The following is a 12,216-nucleotide window of genomic DNA, read 5'->3' as shown; positions in this document are numbered from 1 at the left end:
ACTTGATTCTACAGCTAAAACGATACGAAAATGTCTTTATAAAGTTGTCCTTTAAGGCCCCCTTTTGGAAGGGAGAGACCGGTAAACTTTGGTCGATATGGCAATATCGCACGGGTTGTCCGTAACAACACTTGACAGCAGCGACTTTGGAATGGTGTTTATCGTGGAGTAGAGGAAAGTGCCGTACTTCAAACGAAGGTACCTAACTTCAAAGCTCTTTGTCATTTTTCTTTTTCTTCTTCTTTTTTTAAATAAAAGTATGGAATATGGGATGCAGCAAAAGGTCTGAAATGTGGCGGGAAAATGTGAAGAGATGAAAACGTACATTTAAAATGTCAAATTGAATAAATGTCGTACAAAAAGAAGCTTTCTGTGCCCAGATCATGACAAAACATGCCGTTTCAAATCTAGCCATTTTGTTGTTAAAATAAAAAAACTGATTTAAAAAACCTTAGATAACGAAGAAGTTTAAACTAAACAAAACTATCACGTGTTTCTACAGAGTACCGCAAGGTGTTACCTCATAGTCCAAATTTTACCCGTCTGTCACTTCAAAAGGGAACCTCGGAGGACAAAATATCGTAAGACATTTTCGTTTCATTTCAGCTGTAGAGTCAGATTCTGTCCAAGCTGTGCGATCTTTTCCTTACACTCGATATGTAACCTTTTTCTATTCCGAACAAAAAATCTGTATAAAATTTACATAGAACCAACCATGTTTTTTAAAAGTTTAGTTCCTACTTCGGTGGCCATAGGACCATGCAGGCAAAACATCTAGTAGTACAGGAATGTATGCTTCATTGCAAATGCTTTGCTAGTGGATATAATATTGTTTGACTGAAAATCACATGGATTAAGAAACATTTTCTTATGCTCGAGCCCTATTACGATTATGTTAGAAAACACTGCCCCACATGCAACACAAAATCATACCGAAACAGAAACATATATGTTGTCATTATCGATTATCTTATAATACGTAGGAGGCCCTGCAAAATTCAAATTTACTGGTATGCAGATCCACTCTTGCGTGAAAGACAAATGATATGCACAGTAGTGACTGTCATAGCCAACTGTTTTCATTTTCTTACATAGAAGGAAAATGTGCGACTCTTCGTCTAACAAAATTTTTTTTATATTATAAAAGTTTAAACCATCTTCATGAATTTCGAACGCTACCATGCAACACTTGAACACAAATCCGTTGTATATGCACCAAGCTACTGACCGACAAAGTTTCAACAACGAAGGAGGTAAACACATTGAAAACAATGGAAAATTCTGATCTTGTGAAAGGTATATCTTTGCTCCAGGCCCAATTTCTTGTTGAATATGAAAACCGTTTTTCTGAAAGAACTTATAACATATCTGCAATTGGTGTTTCAAACCTATAGTTTCTAGAACATTCTTTCGACAATAAGCAATACGGGCAGCAATCTTGGACGGTTGGTGTTTGGATTCATACCTCATACACCATGTGAAAACAAGTGGTCCTATATGTCGCATTAAACGTGGATAGTGAACCATATGATGATGCTTAGGTTTTAATGTATCCTGAAAAAAAGATTTGTATATCTCATGATGTTCTTCAATTAAGGTACAAAGTAATTCAGAAGTGTTTACGTGAATAACTTTTGATGTTAATATGACTGTTATTTCTCTTAGCAGAATATAAAATTTCCAAACGATATTTTCCTCGGGGATTAAGTCACCCATTATCAAACCAAAGTACCTTATGAGAAATAACATTTCAGCAGCAGACAAGTTTAATTTATTCTTTTCAAGATTTTCAGAAGATAAAGGTGCCGGCTTATTTACGTCATCTGACATGCTTGCAAAGGCCGAAATCCTACTGTTTAAAATATCCATTGTGAAAAGACGTGTTTCGTTGATGTAGTACTTCAAAATATGCATCATATCATAGTTCCCCACCCCTTCCAAAAGATCATGCATCACGTCCACACTGTAATTTTTGGTAACATGAAAACTCGGCAACATGTTCCAAGTGCTATTCTCTTTTACTCCTGTCTGTGAAGCATCTCCGAGAATTACATGTAGTTCATAATTCTCAACGTCCCGCAAATTCCGGACGTTTTCTCTTGACTGCGCCTGTAAATCTGTTTTTGATGTAAGGCAAAACCTGCAAGGGTACTTAGCAGAAAATGACTCTGTAAAGCCAAGAACGGAATTCAATCCAAGATTGTCACCTGTAATAACACACAACTTAAAATAAATCTGTACTTCTAAACCATTATACATTACACATATACCTTCACATTCTAGGAAACGCAACTCTTCAATAAGAATTGAAAAGGTTGCTTTATTACCGAAAGTTTTTCTATCATTTGAATGAAAGAGTAAGGCGAGAAATATGTTCTCTAGTTTCGCGAAAAACTCCGGTGGAATACATGCAATTGTATAATAAACTACCCCTATCTTTTTTGTACCAGCATGCCCACTTAAAGGATTGTTAATTTCATAATCGTCAAAGTAAAGAAATAAAGGTAATATCAAACGATCATCAGAAAATGTTACCTCGTTTCTCCAATGCAGTCCTTGCACACTACTGAAAAGTACTTCAGTCTCTTGTTCTGCACTGTTCTTGAAGTGGAGTAACGTTGACAGAACATTCGGTAACTCCAAAAATCGTTTAAGCATTTTTCGCATAGGCACAAACTTTCCAAGCACTTGTAATGTTTCCACCGAAACCTCGCCTTTCTTTCTCTTTGAAGATAATTTCTGTCCAATAACATAATCAATTGGTTTTATCAAACTGCCCATTGTCTCTAACATGCCAAATCGCCTATATTCGGTTTCCAAGCTATAAAATGGACTGGACATTATACTAAACATGTTCATTACTTCAGTTACTGTATTATCATCAACATGATTTCCTCGAAGCGTTTGTAAAATTTTCTCTCTTAGCAGTTGCATCACACTACCGCCCATAAACCCGTGTACCCAGTCGCAAAGGTTTTGTATATGAGTTCTGGTTAAGTTACATTGACTATACAGTTTAGTAATAAAAAGAAGGGCTTCCTCCTTTACAGCCTCACGGTAATCTTCAAGAGAAAGGCTTTCCACAGAAGTTTCAATTGGTATATCACCATTATCAGTCAACTGTCTCTCAACATTGATGTGACACACCTCATTTTGGTATCCTCGAAAAGGCTGGTTCCCATCACCACCCGTACTTGTTCTTTCGTGTTTCAGCAAGTGTTTGCGGAATGAATTGGCGTTATCAAATTCGCGTCCACACAATGATTCCCCACAACGAAAGGGGCTCATGGCACCTAATTTGTGACAAAATTTTAAATGAAGTAACAGAGACTGACTCGTTCTTAAGTCACTATGACAAACAAAACACTTAGGCATCTTCTTACAAACTAAAAAGAACGTATATACATGAAAAAACTATTTTACAAACTAAATGATTAACGGAAAACAACCTTTCCCGCCATTACACCTTTGATATTTCAGAGATAAGCGTGTTCACTGAAGGAAAATTCTTGTCGCAGTCATTTTCAATTTTGTACATATGTTTCTGCACAAATGTCCACACCTGTTCCGATTCCTTCGGATATTCTGCATCCAGTACTTGAAACGACTTGAATGTGCTATCGATTGCTTTCAGTGGAGTTTCAACTCTGTAGAGATTATCCTCAATACTCACGTAGAAGGCTTGAGGTTCATCTATTTTTGAAGCGACAATGACGGGCATGGGCTGCACACTACATCCAAAGCGCTGCATCTTTAGATGATGCCTTTCTAACTCTGTTTGAAGATCGGACGCTTCCTGTAAGTCATGTACACAGAATTATTATCACGTTACACACCTATTAACACGTTATCAAATTCCAAAAACTACAAATACACGTATAATTAAAATGAGCTTGTATTTTAAATACGAGGTGCACCAATAATATATATAGCAATCCAATTAAACTGGTACCAACTGTTTTCAGGCATTCTTCTATACTAGAAATGTAATGTAATGAGGTCATAATTGACGCGAGTCACTTCTACGCGATATGAAATGTCTTGAAAACTAATATAGGTTAATATGACAGTATTTCGAATGTATTATTATACCCCTTGAGTTGTACATTTTTAATACCGTTCATTGTGTTTGTATTATCCGATGCAATTAAGAAAAGTTCTGGAAAAATTAAGTAAAGTTCCTTAGAGGAATCTACCTTTTAGTATAAGGTTTGAGAATAATCACAAAGAAAACAATCTGAATTATTGCACTTATAAACTTGACAGTAGTTACGTGAATAGATAACTGCGACATCAATAAAATTGTCCTAAGCTTACACTTAATGGTTTACATTTACAGTAATAAATATTTCAATTAAATGTGGCAAACTTGGAATCACATCCAGACATAAAGTAAGCACGGATATTTTAAAGATAAAATAAATTTAGATCCTGTACGTCAATGACCGCAATTCTTGACGTTACAAATCTCCAGGAAGAAGAAAGAAAAACCTTTGCGGAAATTTGAAAAGCAAGGATGCTACAATATCAATGAATTAGTTTTTAAAATAATGATCGCGAAAAGGTTGGTGCCGTTCCCCTACGTGCTGTTTAGTATTTTTATAAGATTGATATTACACACATATCATTACCTCGAGTATAAACACTTCTTACTTATTTATGCCATAAAATGAAGAAAGGAGTGCTATCATAGTTCCAATATTTGAAGGGTTGAATGAAGAACATTTTTAAAGACACTGGGAAAAAGCTGTTTTGAGCCAAGTAAACATTTTATCCATGACCATAAACATATTTAACCTCTACTTATGTTTCAGAAAGTTTACATAGCATTCACCGAAAGTTTTACAGCATTTTTACGTTTACTATTGTTATTGGAATATAGGGTTTCATCACGGGAACTTCATAAGGCATAAACCTACAGTGGAACCGAAAATACGAATAACATCCTAAAATCCCCTCCCCCTTCCTCCCGGGAAATCGAACGCAGTCGCCCAACAAAGGAGATAAGTGTACTAGCAACGAAGGAGTAACTTTTAGGTCGGCCTTAAGTTCGTCACGTTTGAGGGATGTCGTCCCTCGGAGAGCACACAATCCGAGAGAGGGGAAGCAAGAAAGGAATGGATGGGGAAGGAAGCGGTCTGGGACCTGTGTGTTAGGTACCATCCCGGCATTTTTAGCATCATTCACTGTGTTTATATTAAAAAAAAAACTCACTCAACCCAGGAAAAAACACTCAGGATGATTGGCCTGAAAAAGCTGTTACACTTCTTTGATCGAGTGATCCCACCGGGAATCGAACCCAGAACCGCTCGCACCAAAGGCGAGGGCGTTAGCGACTAATAAATATTGTGTTTTCCTATTTTATGCATATTCCTTTCTATCTACACAACTTAGGTTCACGATATCTTCGTAAGATACAAATCGCGTCACATACACCGATACATGCTTTACTAATTGCATGAAGAAGAGTCATGTATATTGCAAAATATGGTTGATAGCTCACTCCACCAAGGGCGTGCTGTCCCGAGGGAGCCTTTTCTTAAACTTTTTTGTTTCCATGTACCACCAATATGATCCTCTTGATATGGTATGGTAATCATATCAATTGAGTGCACATCAAAGATGGAGCGGGTCAGTGGCTATGGATCACGTGGGGATAATTTTGAGTATACTTTAGTGGATCTTGGGTTACATTTACATGTTCCACTGTTACGTATGACTACCCTAACCCAACAATAACAACTGACTCATTGTAGTCCTCAATATAACACATTCCACTTTGATCCACTCTCGACATATTCGGTCAGTAGGTCGAAGTAGATCAGTAGATCATGGTGACACGTGGTGAGTCAGAGTGGATCGTGGTTTGATGAAAATGGTGTTTGCTTACACAATATTTTTGTTTGAGCATAGCAGTTTTTCCAGAAAAGCTGATTTTTTTTGTTTGTTTGTTTGTTCGATAAGGTTTCGTGCAATGTTCTCCATTCTCCAATCACTAATTAAATGTTAATGACATATTTCGTGGTAATCAAGTGTAGATATTAATACATTATATTACATAATGGTACATACTCTGACATGAAAAAGGAATCCTTGCTGTGCCTCGTATTTGGAAGGTTTCCATAATCCACCTCCGTCTTTCCTTTTGATACACGTGGTCACAGATGGGAAATATCTTCCAAGAAGTATTAATATTACGACTGTTCTGGCATCTGGAAAAGAATGAAATATCAAGAACATTTGTAGGTAATTAATTTACGCTTATACAGCGAGGTCCGGAAGTGGGCGTACCTCTTAATTGGTGTTTTCTGACGGTTTTTGGTTTTACCTACATTTGTTTGGTAACACTGCTTGGCATTGTCTGGCAACATTGCTATCCATTTGTTTTCTGCTTGGTAACAGTTATCAGATCAGTTCCTGGCCGCTGGATTGGAAGAGGTTGTGCATCCAGCTCTTTGCCAGGCCTCCAAGAAGTCCCGATCTGACGATATCAGACAATGCTCCCTGGGCTTTCATGAAGCAACACGTAAGAAACACTCGATATCACACAACGCAGGAATTACGAGCAGCTGTGGAACACGCCTTCATCCTCGTTGACTCCGGAGTATCTCCGCAAAACATCTGCCAGAACTTTGTGCAGAATTCAGTTGTGTTATGACATGGATGGTGATCATACCTTTGTTTACGACTCTTACGACTTTAAGGTAGCTGTGTACAGACATTCTACCATAACTAACACTATACTGTTGAAACTAAAGGGGGGTACGCCCACTTTTGGACCACTTTATACTAATTTATTTGAATGTAAGTGCTAACTTTCTGACTGCATTCATTCTCATACCTGCAGAGGTTTGCTCTGTGATACGCAATGAATACTGTATATTACTTTAAGTCAATAATCAAAGAAAAAAGGAAATTACGTTTTGTAAGCAATGGACAGCAGTCTGAAAAAAAAACACACACAAAAAGTATCATCTTTTGTAACTACACCCAGATTCGGCAAAGGGATAATGCGATGTTTCTTATATGCAAATATTGGGTCCAAATAATGGTGAAAACTAATCTTAATACGATACTTATCTATCGCCTATAAGTACGTGTATAAAAGCTGTACATGAAGTATATTATTTCAAGAACCAAAGGTTAAAGTCAACGTATGTATTTCTCTTTGGGAAGTTGCAACAGATACGGATAAAAAGAGAGAAATTGAATAGCTTAATGAATCAAAATAGACAATTAACAACAAGTTAAAGACTATACGCTGCGGAAAAGTTCTTTCGTCACAAATTCTAAACATTAGTTTCATTCATTGCTACAAAAGGGATTTCATATCTGCTTATTAACCCTACTGAATCTATCTTCTTCATATACTGTTATTCAAGTAATTACTGATTTCAGGGATGTAAACTGGTCACTGAACTCAGTATTTCAGACTCTTTGGGAGATTAAACGAAAAATGTTCAATTACTACACAGCAGTTGAAATATTTCTCGTGATCTGAGCTCAATAATGAAACAAAAGAATAACAGAGCTTTTTTAAGTGCTCGATATGTTGTCGATTTACAATTATCATTTATTTTTCTTCTAGATTTTGATTTATTCTGCTCGGACTTACGACTAAAAGGAGACAAGGGAAAATTGCCGGAGCACCTGTAATTGATCTTTTCTTTGCTTACGGGAGTAGGCTGAACAGTGTTGCGTTTTAATAATTATAGTGAACAATACTTAATGAAATAATAAACAATGTGTACACCATTTCTCCACAGTCAAAACTTACTTCCATGCACTTCGATAAATTTTATTATAATTAGCAATTTTTAAAAAAGGGGGCAGGAAGGACTCGTAAACCTTATTCGCCTTCTGTGCAGATGGTATGGTAAAAATCAATACTGGATAATGAAAGTGTAAGTGTAAAGGCTAATATGGAACAGAGAAACAAAAGAGAACTTCTTCAGAAGGGAATTGGGAGGGGAGGGGATGAGAGTACAATGCTGTGACACTTAAAATGCGTCTTGATTTGTATACTTCAACAAACTTTTCTTATTAGATTACGCAATTTCTAGTTTCTTACTCCGATTATTCAAAGTATTCAAATGTTCTCGGAGGGAGTGACCGCCCCTCCCTTTAATCCGTCCGTGGTGTCATTCGTTTGGCTTTTCGCTACTAATTCAAAATGCTTTCCGAAACAAGTTGTCTTCTTGTGACAGCAGGGGGTGGAAGAAACAAACAAACCGTGAAAGGAAGAAAGAAGTGGTTTTGGGCTCTTCCAGTCCAGACCATTCTAACCACTGAGAAGTGAGAATCACAACGTGATTTTTCTGGTAAGAGCGTCCTTTTTAAAGCAGCTAACAAGCAAACAGATGGTCAGCCCTCTTCCCTCTGCAGCATACTTTTTATTCTCTGTTGCCAAACTTACTGAAGAATATATTGCAATTAATCTAACGCATGTAACGTAAATTGGAGACCGTGGTTGGATTTATATGGGTCTTGTCTATTTGTATTAAAAATTTCAAGTCATTACCTACAATACTTTGTTAGAAATTACCATATTAAAATTTACATGTTTTCAAATGGGAAGTTAGAAACATAAGCGAAGAGGTAGAAGATCTCCTTAATAAGAAAAATAATTACCTTCCCTGATGTTCTCCTGCAGCAAAAGTTCTACTAATGTGGCTCCGTCATTTGTTGTTTGTTTGGTCGTGGTAAGTATATGCTGAATCTTCTTTAAGTCTGCATTCCACGTTGAAAAAAATGTTATATCTTTCCCAGGATATAACTGGCCAAAATCAATGTCGATCTGAAAAGTAAAAGAAATTGTTGTCACATATACCTAACGCTGTTTGATGATATAATGTTCTATGCTTTCTTCTCTTTATACAAAAGTTTGGTAGTATAGTTTTCTTTGAAGTTCATTAAATAATCTTTGTTTCAACAGAGCGTTTTTAATCAAGTTATGAACATCAATGGCATTCACCCCACTATAGTATCCATTTTCAGAAAATACTATGTCTGATTGAAAAAGAAATCCCAAAGTAGGCATGTAAAAAACAATTACTTAGAGTGGAACTGATAAAATACACGCAAATATAAAACAAACTTCCAAGCGCTTTCGCATTTATGGAGTCGTCATACAGGGACGCAAAGACGAAAGTGGAATAAGAAATAGAGAAAGACACAAGGACCGCACCTATACCAACAATGATTTCTCCACAAGGTTCTCTACTTTCACGTATGAGTACTTGACAGCAGTCACGTGATCACATGACCACCATAGCACCTAGCAGAAATATGGCAAAATGAAATGAAATCTTTGAGTTTTACGTCTCACGGTTACGCCGGTTAGGCTAAAGGAGACGGTGATGATGAGAGATGAATGAAATGGTGGAATGAAGAAAGTGGGAGAACCCGAGAAAACCCACGAGCACGGTGTTTCTACACCACAAAGTCCACACGGCGGGAGCAGGGTTTGAACCCGGGACCCCAAGCACCGGAGGTGAACGCTCTACCACTGAGCCACCGCGCCCCCCCCCCCAGAAATATGGCGTAACTCGTCTTACTCTGTATCTTTCTTCTTCCACTTTCGTCTTTCTCTTCCTGCCTAACAAAGCCATAAAAGGTGAAAGCTCTTACAAGCTTTTTTTTCTTTCTTAAATCTTTGCGCGCATGTACTGCACGTGTATTTTATCTAATTTCTGGTAACTGTTTTATACATTGGTTGGTTTTTAATTACACAAAAACGCGTCTTTAACGTAAGCTTACATAATTCTGAACCTTCTGCCGCTGATGCTGGTATATTTGTAAATTAAAATAAACTATTAAATGTTTTCATAGGAACATTATCAACAAGAGTGAGGATGTGGGGCTGATCGGGGAGCGGGCTGGGTAGCGTAGAGGTTAACTTATTGGCATTGTACGTCGAAGACAAAAGATCTATTTTCGGCCCACTCGCACTTTTTCACTCTGATTTTTCATTATTTCTGAATCTATACAGGTTTTGGTGTACTGAAAATCCGGTTGATTTTCTCAGAATTACTAAACGTTCTACCTGCTACAAGATGCACCATCTCGTCCATCAGCTTACTCACAGGAAAAAATTAGAACCGAAAAACTCCGAAACATAGTGCAAGACAGGGTACAACTTCATACACCGAAAAACATTTATAAACTCTCTCGCCTCATGCTAGGTGCTTTTTTTGCAAAGAAAAACTGCCGTGTTCGCAATTTATATATAGCATCAACATAAGACCCTTATGTTCATGATTTTTTTTTAACTCATTAAATTTTGTTACTCGTTTTTTTTTTTTTTTCATTTTCCTTTAAGTACAGTTCGTTCTGTGATACGGAATTACACTTCTATAAAATAATATAAAGGTATTTTCTTTCTTCGGTTACATTCATAAAATAATAATAGAAAGATGTAAACTTCTTAGCAATATCACTACACTTACAAGTGTGTATCCAAGAGGCTGTTTTAAAGCAGGAAATTCCTTGAAGTAGGAGCTGATATCCTTCTTTGACTGAATGTAATTTGCTCTCCGATTTAATGTCGTTTGTTTCCACAGATCACACACTTTCTCCCATGGCTCTATATTATTTCTCAACCACGTGAGAGCTTCCTCGGCAAATTCATCAGTGGACTCTGAAAATAAAGGACACCATCTACATAATTCAGTGTGAAAGAAACGTACATACTCAGTATACGTAAATACATATGTATTAATTTCTAGGACAGAAGTACAAGAAATAATATTTCAATAAACATGTGAAACAGACAGTATTATACTTCTGAACACAATTGTCATATGAGGTGTTCGGAACATGTATTTACAAAACGTCCCGTTAATATATGAAAGCAGTGATAGAGTTTTACACACAGATGAACAGCAGATATACTGATTGCACAAATTCACGGAAATTTGTTGATTTATAATGAAGGTAGTGCCCTTGAACTGTGAATCTGTTGATTGACCATAATACGTGAATATGTGTAACCATGTAAAAAATCGGCACGCATCTCTTTTAGGAAGTTTTGTACCCTTGTCTGAATATAAGATAGCATAAAACACTATGCATCGTGATTTACTGATAAAATTATAATACAGAATTTATGAACATGAAAGCAAATAAATGAAAAAGAACTATGAACGTACCATCTAAATCGACTTCGGTAGAAGTTGTAGCTGCACACCGGTTTCTCAAAGGCAAAACACCACTTTGCCGCAAATACCTTCTTGTGTTGCAATATCTGTCCCAAAGTTTCCCTCTTGCCAAAACCTTCTTCCCTTGAGCAACTTTATAGGGGACGTAGTAAGTATGCTATTTGAAAAACAAATCACTGTTATAATATACAGTCCTGATATCCTATTGCACAACACAAAATTACAATTAAACTATATTATTTCCACAGAGAAACAAAATACATGGAAACCTGTTTAAAACGAAACTTATATAAACCGGAAATTTGCCGAAGATGAATAGTTTTTAGTCCCGGCAACTCTGTCTGATTTGCCATATGGTAAAGATTTTTCTCTTAACTGATTGCCAGCTCGAAACGTAGGGGCACTGTAGTCTGTCTGTCTCTGCGTTGGCGTTACTACTGAACTTCTGTTTTCAATAGTTAAGATCTTTCGGCCGTGAACAAGAATGGAGATAATGTTTCTGTTATTTAAGTTACCTGTTTCCTGTTTTTGTTGATACACACATAAGCACTTTTCTACTGTCAAAACTTTCTTTATAAATTAAAGACTTACTGCTTGCTACTCCGTCATTACACATGCATTTCCAAGAATTCGGTCATTTTTGAAAAAAAATGGTAGAAATTTAGACCAGTTGTTGAAAATTTCCATTGTTTCTGCTGCAGAAAATGTGGTTTCAGTGTGGCGTGTTTGTGTGCCCAGTGTTGTGTACAAATACGGCAAAAACAAATGTTATTGTTACTTTGGAGGACACAATACGATTATTGAAGAGAGAATAAGAGACAATGTTTGTAAAATATAAAGTTCATTTCAAATGTTGCAAACGCAAATTTCCAACACTGAAACCCAGAAAATGAAAACAATCCTTAAAAGGCGGTGAAAATGTAAAGAGGAATGTGAGAGGAAATACATAATAAAATAATACATACTTGTAGTTTCTACTTTAAGCGTCTGTCTTATTCAAATAAGTTCACTTTGTAAATTGAGTTTATGTTGTAAATACATTTTTGTGTTAATTAAT

At 36.5% G+C, this 12,216-nt stretch overlaps 1 protein-coding gene across 1 annotated transcript; it reads right to left on the bottom strand.

Moving 5' to 3' along the window:
* Positions 1-927: 927 nt before the first annotated feature.
* Positions 928-3,375, bottom strand: LOC145678711 (uncharacterized). The gene has a single exon (XM_081749142.1). It carries the CDS (start codon positions 3,373-3,375, stop codon positions 928-930), a length of 2,448 nt encoding a protein of 815 aa, XP_081605268.1.
* Positions 3,376-12,216: the final 8,841 nt, after the last annotated feature.

This window comes from Thermobia domestica, chromosome 1 (genome assembly GCF_964235325.1).
Source record: "Thermobia domestica chromosome 1, izTheDome1.hap1.1, whole genome shotgun sequence".
Taxonomy (NCBI): domain Eukaryota; kingdom Metazoa; phylum Arthropoda; class Insecta; order Zygentoma; family Lepismatidae; genus Thermobia; species Thermobia domestica.
This window is presented reverse-complemented; position numbering and strand designations above follow the sequence as displayed.